This window comes from Suhomyces tanzawaensis (genome assembly GCF_001661415.1).
Source record: "Suhomyces tanzawaensis NRRL Y-17324 unplaced genomic scaffold CANTAscaffold_2, whole genome shotgun sequence".
NCBI lineage: Eukaryota > Fungi > Ascomycota > Pichiomycetes > Serinales > Debaryomycetaceae > Suhomyces > Suhomyces tanzawaensis.
Window position 1 is genome coordinate 144,180 of NW_017963637.1, and position 18,257 is coordinate 162,436.

Consider the following 18,257-nt stretch of genomic DNA (forward strand, 5'->3'; position numbering starts at 1 on the left):
CCTGGTATAAATACACCAGACAAACTCTGTTCTTGGTACCACCAGCAATGACTTACGATTCGTCCATAGACTCTACTCCCAAAGCCACCGATTCCCAAGAGTCCGAGGCACCCCAAACCTCCCGGCTCCGTTTTCACGGCCATGGCGACGAAATCGTGATTATTGATAACAAGAAGTACTTTCGCCACGAGCTCATGGAGGCATTTGCCGGGACATTGAACCCTGGTTTGGCTCCGTACCCCAAGCACCAGTTCGGAAATGCTAGTGCGGTGGGATTGGCGTCGTTCGCCATGACCACCTTTGTGTTGGGCCTATACACTGCTGGAGCCCAGGGAGTCAAGATCACAAACGTGGTTGTTGGCTTGACGTTCTTTTATGGAGGAGTGGTCCAGTTTCTAGCAGGAGTCTGGGAAATGGTCATTGGTAACACGTTCGCTGCAACCGCGTTTGTGAGTTATGGATCATTCTGGCTCTCTTATGGTGCCATATTTGTCGAGAGTTTTGGAATCGCCAAAGCGTATGCTGATGATCCGGTTCAGATGGGAAACGCCGTGGGGTTCTTCTTGTTGGGCTGGGCCGTATTCACCTTCATTATGCTCCTATTGACCCTCAAGTCTACGGTGATGTTCATCGCATTGTTCCTGACTTTGGACATGGCCTTCATCCTTCTTGCGGTAGCCAACATGACTGGATCTGCTTCTGTTACTAAGGCCGGTGGTATATTCTGTGTGATCACCGCATGCTGTGGCTGGTACTGTGCTTTTGCTGGTGTTGCAACCAAGCAGAACTCCTATTTTATTGCTAATCCTATACAAGTTCCTGTATTTGGATGAGCTGATGCGTCTGAAGTAACTGTTTAATTCTTGTCCTCTGACTTATTTAAATATCTAATGAATTTAGTAACTGGTTTTGCTCGAAAGAAAGCTTGCTCTGATCGTTGGTTGAGTCGTAAACTTGCTCGTCAGAGCTGAGACTGGTGTCTGCATCTGTGATGTGGTTGTTACTCAACAACTTTGTGGTTTCCTCCTGATTGTAAGGGAACTCTCTGTACATTAAGTATTCATCAGATATTTTGCTTGCATCGATGTCTTCCGAGAGATCCCCTCCAAATGCACTATCCCAACTAATTAAAACAACGCCAAACAATACCCCAACCAAGCCTGTGACGATCCAGGCTAATTGTGAATATGTGATCTTGTGTTCTGCTAACAAGGCGTTGAATATGATGTCGTTAATCAAATTGAAGAAGTTGTAAATCAAGAAACACAACGGGTAAAGAATTGAAGTCAGGATTTGCTTCAACCCAAGATTGAAAGCGGTGAGTTGGAATCCTATGATCAGTAACATTATAATCAAAAGAAAGTACGGCGTAAAGTCTTTGGATGGGAGCCATGATTGACCCTTTTTATTGCTGAATATGCTTTCTATGATCACATCGATAATGGACTTTGCAAACAAGAAGGTGTGGGCAGTAAGGGTACCACTGATGATCCCGAAGTTGATACCCTTGATGAAGTGGCTTTTGTTGCCTATATTGAGTTTACGGAAATTGCAAGGTTTCTTGCTGGAGGCCAAGACCACGTAGTTGAAGATCAATAGCACCCCGATCATCACAAAGGTTGCAGAAAACCACCATACAAACGCTGGTCGCAAGAGCTTGGTAACTATCATGGAAAACCGCTCGTCAATGTTCGAAGGTGGCCTGCCATCTTCGACTGGCGCAACGTTTCCGTTGTATGCAATAATGAACGCCCCTATTGAGATCAATAGGGTGCCGCTGCCGAGCTTGCTGGTGAATTTCTCGCCAGGGAGCAACAAGCAGCTGAGAATTGAGTTGAAGATCAAGCCGATACTCTGGAGCGGCGACAAGATGATGAGTGGGAGGGTGGAGATCTGGATCAATGACCCCAAGATGTTGGCCACGATGAATAACAAGAACCCAAAGAGCCACATGTTGCGCTTCTGGCGCTGGATGTGTTTGTGGTGATGCTGGTGGTGATGCTGGTGGTGGATGTGGTGATGATCTGAACCGTCGGAAGCGTGGAGAAGGTGCGACTTGCGCTGGAGCGTGATTCCTAGCGACTGGATCCCGGAAGAGATCACCGCCACGCTGCAGCCCAACACGATGGACGAAGGGGTAGTGTTGGCCATTATGGGAGCGGTTGCGGGCGGGGCATAGAACGAGCGAGAAGGAGGGCTGGATGCAGGCGATTGGGGAGTGGCTGTAGACGGCTGCTTGGACGTGGTGGACTAAATGGGGCCGGAGGTGACGTGGTACGGCTGGCTGGAGTAGTACTGATAGCCTGCACTTGTTGATAGTCTTGGGGAAGTTGGGGCGGTGTATGCAGGAAGCGAGGCGAGCCTGTATGAGAACATACCATAAACGTGAATATGATAAATAAAGAACAGTTTTGTTAATCCTCGAAACCTTTGCGGCCAGGCATGGAAGACACCATCCTCGACATCGTGGACCTCCTCGATTCCACCGAGCTCACCGACGTGGTCCACGGCATCGACCAGTTGGACTTGCTTCTTTCGCAGCTCCTTCCCCAGATCGTGGCCATGCACAAACGAGGCACCGTCACCAGCACCAATAGCGGCATTCCCGACTCAAAGTCGCTTGCAACCTTCGTGGCTCTCCAGGACAACTTCCAGTACAACTTGGCCCATTACCTCATCAATTTCTACAAGTTTCTCGCCAAGGACCCACGCGAGGTGGATCCCAAAGCCATTCTCACCTGCAACAGGCTCCTCCAGGGCCTCCTCTTAATCCACCCTAGCCTGCGAAAGCTCTTCAGCCGTCTGTCCAATATGCGTCTCTTGCTCGTGTTGGTGGACCAGGGCACGTTCTCCATCCAAATCACCATCTCGTTCATCTCGACCCTCATCCACATCCTCCTCAAGGACTTGAAGAACTTCCGGATTTTCGAGGACAACGGTGGATGTTCCATCCTCATCCGCAAGTTCAAGCTCGCGTCGTTCGATGAGCTTCCCAAGTCGAATTCCAACATCAAGGTCTACACCCAGCAAAACTTGAACTTCAAGATCATTGAGTTCTTGATCTTTTATTTGGTGGATGAAACGAACTTCAAGAGCACAATCACCCCCAAGACCGTGGCGGAAAAGTCAGCGTTGTTCAAGGCCGACTTTCCTGAGATCGATAGCTTGATCGAGAACTTGAACGAGTTGAACAATTTATGAGGCCTTAAACTGAATCTGTTTCAAGTCTAATGAAGGCTTGTTTTGGAATCAAATCGTTACCTTGAATTTATCGAATACCAACATCTCCCAACCATACAGGTCAAGAGGACTTACCTACTACAGCTACCAACCACTTGAATTACCGGATGAAAGAAGGGTCAATTACCCCGGGCCCGCTAAAATAGCGCACATGTACTCTGAATCCATTGATGGAACATAAATATTGGTTTCTATGCATACACTGTGGGATTGAGTCCCAAATTATCAGCATCTTCTTTTGTGAAGCTCTTAAGATATTTACTAGTAACCATTGTTAAATTCAGTCTCGATACAGCTACTTTCTGTGTCAATTGTCATTATGCTGTGGAAACAAGAACCAATTTCACCGGAGACATCAAATCCACTAAATTTTGAGCAGCCCCCAAAATTGTCGCAGGAGTTGGAGACAAATTGGGTCATTATGGGTCTAAAATTGAGTTCACGGGTGGGCTTTGCGGACCAGAAAATGACAAAATCACTATTAACGTTTTATGTTAGACATTAGAAACAATAGAAATTATTACATGCAAGGTTGCCTAAGCCTAGCGTACAGTACCAATCTCAGTAAATTTCGGGGATTAATATTATTGCCTGAGGCTGCGGCCAACGCAATTTTTGGCCGGAAACTGGTCCCCAGCGTCTGCCACCGAGTCTGAAGCCGGCTATGGTCCCGCTAAAACCTTGTTTGGCCTGCTCCACACGATAGTCTCGGGGGTGCTCAAATCCACTCACTACCGCTTCCCACTGCGCAGAGTCTCGGTACAGCATACAGGACACCTACACGAGCCAGAACTAAGGATACAGCAGTGTTACTAACCCACAATCTAGCTGACAGGGCCAGCCGGAGCAGTAAGACACATACAAGAGAAGTGGTGAACCTTCACCGAAAGAAGCACCACGACCAGTGATGTTTGTAGCGATCCACGTTCATAAACTACCTCCCTAGCCAATTCTCCCTACGTAGTGCGACTGGCTCGCTAGCCCGATCTGATCCCTGCGCGCGTAGAACTATTCACTTCCCCCACCACTCTCACATTCATTAGCACCAGTGCTGCCGTGAGGTCCCTACTCCCAGCATCAATCGTCCCCACAGACACATCGCCGCCCCAAACAGCGACTGTGACCCGTACCTCTCCCAGCACCACTAGCACAGCACCCAGTGGGTCCCTACCACCATGAGCATGTCCCTCTATAAACGAACAGAGGTGGTCGGCAGAGGCAAGTTTGGTGTCGTCTACAAGGGTTACAACAAGCAGACCAAGCAAGTGGTAGCCATCAAGGTGTTGAACCTCGACACCGAAGAAGACGAGGTGGCCGATGTCCAGCTGGAAATCCAGTTCCTTGCCGAGTTGAAGAACGTGCCCAACGTCACCCACTACTACGGGTCGTTCTTGAACGACACCAAACTCTGGATCATCATGGACTACTGTGCCGGAGGCTCATTGCGGACCCTCCTCAAGGCTGGTGTCTTCGAGGAGAAGTACATTGGAGTCATCCTCCGCGAGGTTTTGTACGCCTTGAGCGCCGTCCACAAGTTGGGGGTGATCCATCGAGACATCAAGGCTGCCAACGTATTGATTACAAAGGAGGGAAACGTCGAGTTGTGTGATTTCGGCGTGGCAGCCAAAATCACCTCCAGCGCCTTGAAAAGAACAACCATGGCAGGAACCCCGTACTGGATGGCCCCAGAAGTCATCCGTGAAGGCGATGCCTACAACAGCAAAGCGGATATCTGGTCATTGGGAATTACATTGTACGAAATAGCCACTGGAAACCCGCCTTATTGCGATAAGGACGCCATGTGGGCCATGCAGTTGATCTCCAAGTCAACACCACCAAGACTAGAGGGAAGAGAATACTCCGCTGCATTGAAGGAGTGTATTGCATTATGTTTGGACGAAAATCCCGAAGAAAGACTCTCGGCAGACGAATTAATGAAGTGTAAATTAGTCAGGTTTTACAAGAACTACCCTAAGCCAATATTAAAGGAGGTTATTTCCAGATACTTGTTGTGGAGAGATCACAATTCCTCTCGAGACTCGGTATTTGTCAGCTTGGAGGATGGAATTCCTGAGAACGAAGACGACCACAAGGCCAACCAGATCGAAAATGCCATCCATGGAAGCCTGGACCATTTGCCAGGAGATAGCACCACCACGAATCAAATCCAGGTCAAATGGGACTTCGACTCACTCAGCAGTAAAGAATATATCATAGAGAACGACATTGACTTGGAGAAAGTGGATGACACTTACTACAACGAAGATTCGGTTCAAGATTCCTATCCAACGTTGCCAACGTTACAATTGGGTCACAACACCTATGGTACCAGTGGAAACACTTCCACCTTGAATCCCTACTCTTCGACCTTAAACAGAACGGCAAACATCTCCAATTCTACCATGACAAGACCTTCGGTCCCCTCCAATGAAATCCCTAAGTCATTGCAGATGTTGTTTGAAGATGAAGCAGAAACTTCACCACCATCTAACGGTGGACTCTATGAAATTCCCAAAGCAATATCTGCATATGAAGAACGTACTGACTCGCCCACCATCGAAATCCCAGATATGGACAACCTAGCCAATTTCAATTCTACGTCATCTACTGCACTTAATAGTGCACATCCTCCACTTAATAAGCCACCTACATTATATCATTCACAATCAGCATCAGGGAAATTAGAATCTAGGTTTGGTTCTACGTCCACAAGTAATAGACCCAGAAAGAAGACCATATCCAACTCTCTTAGCAGCACTGGCGGCAATTCAAACACACTCAATACGATACCCGCTGGTGAACTGCAAGGTCAAAATCAGCTGCAACTGGTACAAACACAGGGTACTACTCCTCACACACCCCCATATTCTGTTCATAGTAATTTGAAGACTCCATCGCCAAAGCCTCCTCAAACTTCGGCTCTATTAAGTTCCGCAGGACTTGCAAATGCTACCGGCTCTCCCTCAAAGTCTATGAAAGCATTACAGAACAATGCAAATCCCTTATTACAACCGATCAATTTCAAATTGAATGCAGAAACAGGAAACACTGGGACGACTCCAACACCGGCGGGGGCAGTACAACCTCCAACAGCATCAGGCTCCATTTCTCAAGCAACAAGCACTGCTTCATCGATACCTAGCAAGGGTAAAAGAAGCAGAGCCGGCTTCCATATTCAGATGCCTACCCCATCCAATACGTTTAATCCTTTATCAGCATTGACTAACGAGCAGTTTGAACAAGGTGGTCAAGATGAAAATATTAACCAGTTTGGTATCAATCCATCTCAAGTCGGACATGTTCCTTTGACTATGACACCCGTGACTGAAAAGGAGCATCCATTTATTCACGGAGAACAGGAAATTGACAAGGAAAATGAGCAAGCCAAGGATAAAACAGAGACCTCTGGTCTTAGACAAATGTCGATTGCTCCACCCAAAAAACCATCTCTTTCTGGCTCATCAACTAACACCACTCCTGTTTCATCCAATCAGAATTTGACGGGAGCGAATTTGTTCTTACCTAGAAGCAGTGTTTCTTCAGTATCATCTATTGCACCCTCTGCAGCAGCACTGTCTACCAACTTGCAAGGTACAAAGTTTCCTGTGATTCCTCAGATTAACGGGGACTTTTTCATCGATTCAACCCCCAAACTGAAATTGGTCAACGAATTGGACATGATGATTAGGTTATTCAACCAGGGACTCGACTCTTTAGAGGAGAACCTCTGAGCTCTCGCCACATTCTTTTCAATAGTATATCGGATTCACTTTTTAGCACAAATACACTTTAAGTCAGTGGTTTATATTCATAGTCCCAAAATTAAACTCTAGAATATTTCAGAAAACCTGAGTGTGCCTATGGTAAATCCGTCATTTCAAAATGGAAGGCTTGCAAAATTCAGAATAAAATTTAAGTAAATGTACTGTTAGTAGGCTCGTGATAGAAGGATAACGTCCGTTTAGTAAAAACACTATCCTTTTGCCATTTTTACCATGAGTGAAACTGGTCTAAAATCACAAAAGAGTGCACTATAATTTTTCAACTAAGTGTGCTAAATTTTCTCTTTTAATTGCATGATATTATTCTCTAATAACAGAAGCCTTAATATCCATTTCTGCTCCCCACGGACCAAATTAATCTTTTAGACCTATTTCACGCCCTTTCATACCATTTCTTCCAACCTCATTATTCAGACCTATTTTTCCTGCACACACTACAGCACTATACCGCGAGGCAACTCAATGAGTATCAACACTTACCACCAACAGCCATGCCCCCTCGTATGAGACGACGTATCACGTCGGCCAGAAGAGAGCAGATCGAGACGGAGCAGAAGCAACTCTCGCAGGCTATCGTCAGACCGTTCGATGTGGTGTCAGGAATGCCAGTGTCGTACAATTCTCCACCCCACGGACACTATGAAGATGTGCTCAAAATGCCACTCACCATCAAGGATACGGGAGTGTTGTACCGTTCGTTGATGAAATCACGATTCACATATGTGTTCTTGTGCCCCATGTTCAGACTCTACTGGGTCAAGCAAAGCTCATATGCTAAAAAGCTCGCGGAGCAGGACAAGCCCATCCCAAAGACGTTGCGTGACGACATTCTCAATGATAGGGAGCCCATTTTGAGCTTGGACCTTAGTGCGAGAGATGTAATGGTCAAACTTTGTGATGCATCGCTCACATTGGGGCCTCACTCCTTTGAAATCAGACTATTCATTGCAAAGGACGAAAGATCCGAGAAGAAGAACAAGGACAAGGAAAAGGACAAAGAAACAAAAGACCAGAAGGACACTCCACAAAATCCATCTCCACTCAGCTCAACTACAGTTCCAGCTAAGCCACTTGGGTCTTTCAACTCCTCAAACACCACCAGTAGCACAACAGGTTTAGCTACTTCTGCACCTGCTAGCACACCAAAGCCACCAATCCCCACGAGTACTCCGGTGGCTAAACCTGCCACTCTCCCCCCACCAGCGTATCCAGCTGTTCCAACTACAACTACTGTTTCCACACCAGCAAATGGCGTGGTGAAGCCTAGTATCGGAGTCTCAAGCACTCCCAAACCACCTTCATTCCTACTTTCAGGCAGCTCTGCAAGTCGTCCTGGAGGTTTTCAACCAACCACTACCCAACCACCTACTTCGACCTTGAACAGATCAGCTCCGTCCACTCCTACCACATCTGCTGTAAAACCTTCTCTTCAATTAGGTGCCAGCTCCTCAACCACAACTACTCCTAAACCACCAACAACCGCACCGTCATCAACACCTGCACCAGCTCCAAAAAGTGATTTGACCAATATGCAATCCATTGAGAACACAATTATGATTTCCAACTTGAATGCAATCGCTAGGCAAGATGAATCTTTGAACAAGTTAATGAAAATTGTTGCACTGGGTTCCGCTTCTCCTCAGCAGATCGTTACGTTCCAAGGATATATCAAAAGAGCCAGAGAAATGGGGCCACAACCCCACCATGCATATTTGTTCCAACTGAATACCACCGATTCAAATGGATACAGAAGACCTTTGAAAGAGAAAAAAGAGAGAAAGCCAGAAGTTCCTAGGGACCAGAAGTTGACTGCTTTTCAGGAGAAGTACGTCAACAATGCTACCTTGATTTTTGAGTATGTGGAAAATGCAAACGTCAGGTTCATGTTGCCCAAAGACGCAATCATTGAGGTCTTGTCTCCAAAATTGATAAAGAAAGACGACGGAACTGAGGAGGAAGATGATAACAGAGATATGATTGTTAGTTTTATATGGGTGCACAACTGGAAAGAGGTTGAAGTGTATGAGCAGAAATTGAAATTGTATAATGAAAAGGTGAAAGAAAGAGAGGAGGAGGAGAGAAAAAAAGAGGAGGAGAAAAAGAAGGAAGAGGAGCAAAGACAAAAAGAAGAAGAGGAAAGAATTGCAGCTGCAAATGCGGAAGCTGAAACAGAAAAGACTAAATCTGATGAAACTGAAGCTACCACTTCCAAAGTAAATAATAGCGATGAGCAGAAGAGTGGTGAGAATACCACTGAAGTTTCGAAGACTGAAGTACAAGACTCTGACATTGAAATGGATGAAGATACTCCAGCAGAACAGAAAGAAGGCACTGATACTCAGAGCCAAAGCATTCATCCCGAAAGCAACGAGACTAAAGATGAGGAATCAACCACTGAGCCTGCCATCAAGGAAGAGGCTGCTCCTAAAACAAGAAAACTTCCACCACGTAAGGCTGCTAAAAAGAAAAAGCCGCCAGCTAGAAAGGCTGCACCCAAGAAACTTGAAAAGCCCATTGAGCCGGAAGTCAAATTCACTCCAATGTCTTTCACTGTCCACGGTATTCCTTCGAAATACGTGCCTATATTTGTGAATAGTGTACCCCCTTTGGAAAAAGCACAGGAGAAAATGACTACCATTCTCAACACTGGGACAAGAATCGCCAGTTTTCATTTATGGTATCAAGTCGACGGTAAGTTGGATGAAAAATTGGCGGAGGAAGTAAGAAGCCAGTTAGTTCAAGAAGAGAAAAAGATGACCGGTGTTACCGGAGGTGATAAAATAGCTGCGCTGGCAGCCAAGAAGAGAAAGTTGAAAGACAAGAACGACGCCAAACCGGTCAAGCGGAGAGAAGAAATTAAAGAAGAAAGAGCTACTTAGTACTGCAAATGGGCAACAAATTTCTAGATGCTACTTGTTTGGACTAGAGGATATCAAAGAGCCGATTAGCAGGCTACCCCAAACTTACGACATTGTACTATAGTAACTGTACATTAATATAACGATTGTATATACACGAGGCCGAGGCCGTAGATTTCACCACCTAATCAAGGGTGGAGCGAAATGATAGTGAGCTCACTGGATGATCAAGTTCAATAATCTCTGCAAGTTTTCACCTTCAGCCTTGTTTCTTTCACTGGCAGAGCCAAAGTTTGGATTGGAGGCTTCGTACCTGGACCTGTCAATCGATTCGTTGTTGGAGGATTGCATCCATTTACCAGCCTTGACACCATCTGCATAGAGCTTTATGGAGCCCTGCTCGGAGATCTCGGCCTCAGTGACCTTGAATGGAACGATGAATTGTCTGGAGTGCTTACCAGGCGAATTTCTGGCAAAGTTGTGTTGTAACAAGGTAGTACGTTCATTGACACCGGCAACAAAACCACCGATGGCAGCTTCCTTGGTGCCCACCAATCTACCTGGAGCAACCACCCCGTACTTAACACCGTTGGGTGTGTTGGTCAATCTTCCCTTCTGGTTGTATGAAAAACCACCAGTACCCTGGATATGGGTGCTGATAGCAGTAGAACCGACCTTACCGTCAGCCTTGATCAAGTCTTGCAACTTGAGACCCTTTCTGGTCACGTTTTCGCTGGAGGCTAAGAACTTCTTCAACAACTCAAGGGTAGTACTCTGCGACATTGGCGAAAGCAACGCCTGAGGTTGGTTCTTGGACAACCATTGTCTGAACTCTCTGTATATTCCCTTGTTTTCCTTCAAGATGGCCCTGACGTTCGATGGAGATACTTTTCCGTGTAAGTTGAGACTGTTGGTGATGCTGTCATCATTGAGCTTGGAGTTCGACTGGTTCTGTTTGGAAGGAAACAATGGGTTGGACTCGCTGTAGTGGTTTCTTAACACCAAGCCGGTTTCTTGGAACTTCAACCGGTTATGCAACTTTCCCGAGAACTTCTCGACGTCGGGCATGTTCTTGTAGTTGTCGATGTCATTGAAGGCGATGTGGGAGTTTCCGATCTGCTTGGGCAAGGTGGTCTTGATCCCGAAGTTGGATCTTATGGCGGAGGATTTGGGAGTGTAGATGATTTGGTGGGTGGGAACAGCTGATTTGCCTCTTATGTTCTTCAGGAGAGGTGTGGCCACCTGAGCTAACTTGGAGTTCTTGACCAAGTTGAACAATTCTTGGCTATTCATCTTGTAGTGGTTTAACTCCAGTGGTGATGTTGAAGATTTAAGATTTTTCAGGTGGTGCGCGCACGCAGCTTTGGCCAGTTTCCAGACTGCGAAAATGCTAGAGTTGGATGGAAAAGACAGACAGACTTCCAGCGGGGGTATCGTGGCAGGTAACGCGAAAGTGGTGTCCTTTTTGGGCTAGCCACCTTTGGAGAATTTCTGCGTGAAATAACTGCTCAGAATAATTTATTCTAAGTGCTTCATCTTACCTTGAGTGCAAAACAGGAAAATGATTGCAGCTGTGGCAATTTACAATCTCTTGATGGAAGTGATTCCTTCTCATGCTATTGAATCGCCTCAATTAGTCTTCTATTCCTGATGTGAGTGGATAATTCTACCTTAATATTCATAACGTCTAATTCTATTGATATTATTTGAAGACAAGCGTTAGTCGATGCTTGATCTTCAGCAAATAGTCTGAAGTGCACCTCCCAATCCTTGCATCATAACTGCGGTTTCTTCAGCTTTCGATTAATTTTCTTCAATATTATATACTGAATGTTTCTAACTGAATGCAGCAACAGTAGTCAGTGAACTATTACGAAAGGACCAATCCACATCCTCCAACACATACCATATGAACTTCTGTTCGACGCCCTCTAATGGTTGCACCTTTGCCTGTGTATTAAAGTCTTGTACACTTGCCAGTTCTGCAGCACCCTCTTGGTTCTTTTGACGGGCTTATCTAGCCTATCTCCGCGCGCGCTACCATCTCAGCTGGGCTCGTTCCATCATCGCTAGTGGCAAAATACCGCCCAGTGCCACCCCAAACCACCTTCTTTTCTTTCCATTCTGGTCCCACTCCATGTCGGAAGAAGCCTCCAGTCCTCCTACCAAATTGCCTCGCCCTGTTATTACCTGGAAGAAGTCCTTCAGCGACTGGATCAACCATGCCTGGCGTGGCAACTACTCAGATGAACTTGTAGAAAGCAGGTTGCTTTCTATACTTCCGTTTTTCCCTGAATCAGACGGAACCAGGACTGCCAAGTTGATCAACACCGACGTGGGAGACGGCAAGTACATCCATGAGCTCTTCATTGAGAACAAAAACCCACCCAATGAACAGTCTCCAAAGAACTTAGACGTAGTTCTTGTCCACGGGTACGCTGCATCGCTTGGGCTTTTCATCGACAACTTTGACTCGTTGTCGTCGATTCCCGGAATCAGAATCCATGCCATCGACTTGCCAGGTTTCGGGTTCTCGTCCAGAACCAAATTTCCAAATTACTCCAATTCCAAGGAAGATATCCTCAAGACCGAAGACTGGTTCATAGACGGGATTGAAGAATGGAGGAAAAAGCGGAAAATTAACAACTTCACGTTGTTGGGTCACTCGTTCGGTGGCTACTTAAGTTGTGCCTACACCTTGAAGTACAACAAGAACAACTTGATCGATAAATTGGTTTTGATAAGCCCTTGCGGTGTCGAGAGGAACAGATATTCTTTGCTCAAGAACAACCCTGCGCCAGGTGCAGACGACCAAGATGTACAACTGCAAAATGAAGCTGGCATTGAACAACTTCCCGCAGGAGAACAAGTTCATGATGGCCCAGCTGGGGAAGAAATCTTGTATGACGAGTTGGGATTTAAGAAGGTGGGAATTGAGGCCAGAGTGGACCAAACAGTGCAGTCAAGAACGGGCCGGATTTTCCAGTCCTTATGGAACAGCGACGTTTCGATCTTTTCGTTTGTCCGTAATGCTGGACCTATGAAATCTAAAATGATGGGTGGGTGGACCACCTCCAGATTTGGTCATTTATACTACCAAGACCCAAAGCACTTCCAGTACTTCCATGACTACATTTATAGAGTGTTCAACGGAAAAGGTTCGGGTGAATATGCCTTGACTCGTGTCTATGCATTCTGGGCACTTGCAAGATTGCCATTGTTAGACAGGTGTCCTGAAAAGTTTGTGAACATGAACTTGCCTACTCTTTGGTTGTATGGAGATCGTGACTGGATGGATTCCCATGCTGGATTGAGAATGAAAGAAGAAATTAATGTGCTTTCTCAGAAAAGGTACAACAAAGATTTAGCATCCTATGGTATTATTTCCCATGCTGGTCATCACCTTTATCTTGACAACCCTACGGGCTTCAATAAGCAATTGTTCAATTTCCTTAGAGCCCCCACACTGTAAATATTATATACATGAGCCAGCACTGCTAGCAATAATAAACTTATCTAGACTATTGATGAAGTACTCGTTCTGATAGCAATAAAATGACCGGGATATCGATAGACACCTACTCAGCTGGACCAATTAACCCACTTAACACGCATACGAAAATGAGATGCCAAATTTGCTTATCTCAGGTGCATAGTTTACAGGATTCAAGGATACCCGAACACCGGTACTAACCAAGAAATCTTTGACTCTTCCTTCCCACAACAATCTCAACAGTTTGTCATTCGTGCTGGTTGCTAACTTTGTAACACTGGAAAAATCACTCTGGTTAACTATTTTCTGGAACGACGTAGTTACACTCTCTCTCGACGGTTCTGCATTGGAGTGGCGATCTGAATTCTTCTCAACCTTTGAAGGTATAAGGGTAGGATTTATGTGATAATAATTGTCTGAGTTTTGGATTGGATTAATGAAATTATTGCGTCCTTTACGTATTATAGGTGGATTTATGGACGTTGTTGTGTTGTTTGTGAGTCTCTTCTCGGTGGTCTCTGACAGCTCGGGCAAGTTGGAATAGTTATACAATTCGAACCCCAACGATAAATTACTTGCGTACGAGAAGAAATTGAAGTCGTATCTGGAGCAGAAGGTTGATGACACCGAAGTTTTCACGGTATATGTTGAGGAAATGTGGCCTAGGATCGGGTTCACTGCTAATGTCATCGTGAGTGGTTTTCCTGTAGAAGTGGACCTTGTGGAGTATCTGAAGGCAGTAGACAAGCCTGGGCTCATGGTTCTGGCTGCGTACCAGAGCTCAGTGCCCAAGGAGAACACCGAGTTGTCAAACTTGGGCATCAATGTGTGCATATTGGACGATTGTCTGTCGCCAAAGTTATAAAGACATCTGAATCCGATGAGGGCTTCATTCGTGGAATATATCAACTCTCTCAGGAACTGTGGGGTGTTGTTCTGCAAGTACACGATCATGGTACCGTTGCTATTTACATGGGGATTATTAATACATTTGATCAAAAGCTGGGTGTGCTGGGTGATCTTCTTGATGATCATAGCTTCTAGGGCCAGCCCCGGGAAGTACATTCTCCCGTAAAGAAGCGAGTGGTTGTGGGTATCCTTGGAGCTGTGTGTGCCCTGGTTGGAACTGCCCTTGTTGGTGATGTTGGGCTCGATGGTCTTGAAGCCGGCAATAGCGTCCTGAAGCGAGACCTCCTTCGTGCCCATGGTGTTGACAAGGGGTTTGGAGGAATAGAGATACGCCACAGACCCATTGATGGAGTAGTAGTTCGAGAGAGTGAAGCTGGATGCCAGGTGTTCGGTTGTCTTGGACGACGAGTCGAGCTTCACCCCTTTGGGGATGGGGAACTCGAGCAACGCCTGCGAGGTGGCGTTGATGTTGGAGAAGATGTTGTCTTCATTCCAGTTTGTGGACTTGTAGAAGCATTTCTGGAGGTATTCCATGTAGGTGTACATTGGCGGAGACGCAGGTGCTTGCAATGGCGGGCAGGTGTCAGATGTAGCAGACTTGGAGTGGTCGGAACGGAGTTGGCATTGTTGGCGGGTATGTGTCACATGGTGAGAGTCATGTGACAAGCTTATCTTGCAGCCCAAACCCGCCTGTGAGTCACTCTGGAACCGTACCGCTATGACTAGAACCGCCACCATCAAAAGAGACACCAACGAGACAAAGATCCAGATCGCCGTCTCCCTCGACGGAGGGCCGCTCTCCGTGGAATCTTCCATCTTCGATAAGCCAAAGTACGACGAACACGCGGCCCAATCAACGTCCTCGCAAGTAATCCAGGTCCATACTGGCATTGGATTCTTGGACCACATGCTCCACGCTTTGGCCAAGCACTCTGGCTGGTCGTTGATTGTGGAGTGTATCGGCGACTTGCACATCGACGACCACCACACCGCAGAAGACGTGGGCATCACCTTGGGGTTGGCTTTCCACCAGGCGTTGGGCCAGGTCAAGGGTGTCAAGCGGTTTGGAACCGGATTTGCGCCCTTGGACGAGGCTTTGAGCCGTGCCGTGGTGGACTTGTCGAACCGTCCTTACGCAGTGGTGGAGCTAGGCTTGAAGAGAGAGAAGATCGGGGATCTTTCGTGTGAGATGATACCGCATGTGTTGGAGAGTTTTGCCCAGGGTGCCGCCATCACCTTGCACGTGGACTGTTTGAGAGGCTTCAATGACCACCATCGTGCAGAGAGTGCCTTCAAGGCATTGGCAGTGGCCATCAAAGAGGCCATATCGTCCAACGGTACTAACGACGTGCCCAGCACCAAGGGAGTATTGTTCTAGAGCCACAGTATACATAGAAGTGCCATGTCGAAATGGTACACCATTAAAATAAATAGAGGTTCTTCCTGCAAAGCTCGAAGCTTCAAGATTAAAACTTGTATAATCATACTCGAAAGTTTTGAACAAATCGAATATGGGCTTCTTGATATACAGTAGAGGTTTTCCATGGTACTGCACTAGTGGTTTTGACTGTAGTTGTGGTACCTAGTGACTACACTCCTGCAACCCCCAATAGCTGGCAGTTCAATTTCACTCTCAAAGTAGCAATTGATGCTCTAATGGTCGTTGCTTTGATACTTACAAATTATATAGTTTAGTAAATATTTAATTCGTCTCTGAGGAGAAAATTACTTCTGATTAATTTATGTCAGTTAATATTTTCTGTGTTACGAATTCAGGGCTCAACCAGACCAGCATCTCACTCAAGGATACCAGTGAATAAGAAACGCTATCTGCACCACCTCTGCCAGACCCCAAACTAGGGAAGGACCAAGCCCCCGGAAAGAACCACACACCTTAAGCTATTGGATTGTTCGTTGATTTTGGGGCTTTCTATATCCTGGATATTAAATAAACTTCTGTCAGTGTTAAGGGGAGCCCGTAAATTTACTTTTGAGAATCCCATCAGGAATGTTGCCCACAAACTTCCCGGGTCCCATTTATGTGGGTTTACAGCCGTAAACTGGTTGCAGCAAATACTCGTCGTCTCTGTAGCTCTAACTAGAAGAGGTCATACTTGCCATATCTGAAAAATATTCAAAACGAAACATATATGATTCTCCAGCTATTTGCGTACACTTCCATATTGTCCAAATTTTGTTACTTCTCGATCTCTTGCTACGTTTCTAAAATAGTCAATATGACCAATATAGTATGTGAATAAAACACTATTAGTCTCACCAGAGTTCTCGAAGATGGATCCGAAACTACACTATAGCACAGCTTACGGTACCTACCCAACCTGTAGTCCATCCCTACCAGCAGCTCTCGATATCAAATCAGAAACGGACAATAAATGTCTTCAATTAATACTCTAGAAACATCTACACTTAGTGTCGACCCGGACACTCATACAGGGCTGGCAGTTTTATTCCCTTTATTGAACTACTACCTATCCTCTATCCTTAAGAGTCTGAACCCTGACCATCTTCTTCCTGTACTAGGCTCATTACCAGAGGCTCTTCGCAGCCAGTGCACTGCCCAATCCCGCAGCCATTTTTTCGGGCATCGCAACTCGTTATCTTACAGCCAAATCAAACCACATTGCCATTGCCAGCATCAAGACCACCACCGTCATGTCGAAGAATATTGCCAGAAAAGTAGCCTCGACGGTCAAGGCAGTGAAGCCTGTGTTCAAGCCGCACCATTCAGGTACCCAGGCGGTCAAAAGCTTCGACAAGAGCATGCCCAAAACAGAAAAGGTGGGACGCCCATGGGAAGCCATGAACATGTCGAAAGACGAGTTTTTTGGCAGAAAATACGGTAACATCAGCGAAAACGAAAGAAATAGGTTGAATGAGAAGGTCGAAAGGCAGAGAAGGGCCCGGGCGTCGCGGATGGAAAACGAGCGGGCTGAAAGACAGGCAGAACGAGAGTCCAGAAGAGAATCCCGACCTCGAACCAGCTCCAGATCCTCTGGCACCACCACCAGCTTGAGGAACCCACTCTTTGAGTACATGTTTGGCACCCACGCCGTCAAGGCTGCCCTTAAAGCAGGCAAGCGCCCCTCCTACAACAAGCTCTACGTCCACAACTGCAACGACAAGGAGCTCATCAAAATGGCCCAGACTATGTACGGACTCAAGGTAGTAGAGAGAGCCAACAAGAATGAGCTTAACATCCTTTGCAATAACGGAGTGCACAACGGAGTGGTTTTGGAGACCAAGAATCTCGAGTTGCCCACCATCCACGAATTGGGGGTGTGCCAGGACGGCCACTACGAGGTTAGTGTATACGACGAGATGTATGACAAGCAGGTAGTCGAGGTCAAGCCCATAGCCAGAAAGGCGCCGTTCCCAATCGGGGTGTACCTTGATGGCATCACCGACCCACAGAATATGGGAGGCATCATCAGATCGGCGTACTATTTCGGGGTGGATTTCATCGTCATTCCCGAGAGCAACTCGGCGCGGTTGGGGCCTGTGGCTAGCAAGGCTGCCGTGGGGGCTATGGACATGATGGACATTTATGAGGCCTCTGACAGTCTCAAATTTATCGAGCGGATCCGAGCCAATGGCTGGAACGTCATTAGCACGGGTGCTAGGCCAGCCCACGACGAGTTGCAGGAGTTGAAGACCAAGCACGACAAGGTGGAGACCCACTTGAAGAACCGGTTCGTAGAGCTAGAAGAGTTGGCCCAGATCCTGAGCCAGGGACCAGTGTTGTTGGTGATGGGTAGCGAGGGCGAGGGTGTCAGAACCAACATGAAGCTTCGCTCGGACTACTTGGTGGGTATCGATAAAGGCCGGGGCGAAGACGACGTGGACTCGTTGAACGTGAGTGTGGCTGCCGGGATCTTGATGAGCGTGGCGACCCGAGGATAGGTAATGAAGTATGGAGTACTACCGTTATTATTACGACTGGTCCATCCTATGAAA

At 46.6% G+C, this 18,257-nt stretch overlaps 10 protein-coding genes across 10 annotated transcripts; 7 read left to right on the forward strand and 3 right to left on the reverse strand.

Moving 5' to 3' along the window:
* Positions 1-47: 47 nt before the first annotated feature.
* Positions 48-833, forward strand: CANTADRAFT_4532 (acetate uptake transporter family protein; the record flags this gene model as incomplete). Its single annotated transcript, XM_020209200.1, has 1 exon — positions 48-833. One exon carries the CDS (start codon positions 48-50, stop codon positions 831-833), a length of 786 nt encoding a protein of 261 aa, XP_020065625.1.
* A 46-nt stretch (positions 834-879) lies between these two features.
* Positions 880-2,151, reverse strand: CANTADRAFT_20090 (uncharacterized protein; the record flags this gene model as incomplete). The annotated part of the gene is made up of 1 exon (XM_020206516.1): positions 880-2,151. The coding sequence occupies one exon, from the start codon at positions 2,149-2,151 to the stop codon at positions 880-882; it is 1,272 nt and encodes a 423-aa protein (XP_020065626.1).
* A 291-nt stretch (positions 2,152-2,442) lies between these two features.
* On the forward strand, positions 2,443-3,201 carry CANTADRAFT_88438 (uncharacterized protein; the record flags this gene model as incomplete). Its single annotated transcript, XM_020211450.1, has 1 exon — positions 2,443-3,201. The coding sequence occupies one exon, from the start codon at positions 2,443-2,445 to the stop codon at positions 3,199-3,201; it is 759 nt and encodes a 252-aa protein (XP_020065627.1).
* Positions 3,202-4,421: 1,220 nt separating this feature from the next.
* Positions 4,422-6,971, forward strand: KIC1 (putative serine/threonine protein kinase; the record flags this gene model as incomplete). The annotated part of the gene is made up of 1 exon (XM_020209311.1): positions 4,422-6,971. One exon carries the CDS (start codon positions 4,422-4,424, stop codon positions 6,969-6,971), a length of 2,550 nt encoding a protein of 849 aa, XP_020065628.1.
* Positions 6,972-7,513: 542 nt separating this feature from the next.
* On the forward strand, positions 7,514-9,835 carry CANTADRAFT_36918 (uncharacterized protein; the record flags this gene model as incomplete). The annotated part of the gene is made up of 3 exons (XM_020208703.1): positions 7,514-8,194; positions 8,285-9,235; positions 9,488-9,835. Coding segments are annotated over 3 exons (1,980 nt in total), but the record flags the coding sequence as incomplete, so codon positions are not given.
* A 261-nt stretch (positions 9,836-10,096) lies between these two features.
* On the reverse strand, positions 10,097-11,173 carry CANTADRAFT_47914 (mitochondrial 37S ribosomal protein bS1m; the record flags this gene model as incomplete). The annotated part of the gene is made up of 1 exon (XM_020209524.1): positions 10,097-11,173. The coding sequence occupies one exon, from the start codon at positions 11,171-11,173 to the stop codon at positions 10,097-10,099; it is 1,077 nt and encodes a 358-aa protein (XP_020065630.1).
* Positions 11,174-12,017: 844 nt separating this feature from the next.
* CANTADRAFT_46921 (uncharacterized protein) lies at positions 12,018-13,352 on the forward strand (the record flags this gene model as incomplete). Its single annotated transcript, XM_020209398.1, has 2 exons — positions 12,018-12,749; positions 12,843-13,352. 2 exons carry the CDS (start codon positions 12,018-12,020, stop codon positions 13,350-13,352), a joined length of 1,242 nt encoding a protein of 413 aa, XP_020065631.1.
* Positions 13,353-13,484: 132 nt separating this feature from the next.
* Positions 13,485-14,828, reverse strand: MDM10 (Mdm10p; the record flags this gene model as incomplete). Its single annotated transcript, XM_020209208.1, has 1 exon — positions 13,485-14,828. One exon carries the CDS (start codon positions 14,826-14,828, stop codon positions 13,485-13,487), a length of 1,344 nt encoding a protein of 447 aa, XP_020065632.1.
* A 172-nt stretch (positions 14,829-15,000) lies between these two features.
* On the forward strand, positions 15,001-15,660 carry HIS3 (imidazoleglycerol-phosphate dehydratase; the record flags this gene model as incomplete). Its single annotated transcript, XM_020209209.1, has 1 exon — positions 15,001-15,660. One exon carries the CDS (start codon positions 15,001-15,003, stop codon positions 15,658-15,660), a length of 660 nt encoding a protein of 219 aa, XP_020065633.1.
* A 1,295-nt stretch (positions 15,661-16,955) lies between these two features.
* Positions 16,956-18,203, forward strand: CANTADRAFT_4541 (uncharacterized protein; the record flags this gene model as incomplete). Its single annotated transcript, XM_020209210.1, has 1 exon — positions 16,956-18,203. The coding sequence occupies one exon, from the start codon at positions 16,956-16,958 to the stop codon at positions 18,201-18,203; it is 1,248 nt and encodes a 415-aa protein (XP_020065634.1).
* Positions 18,204-18,257: the final 54 nt, after the last annotated feature.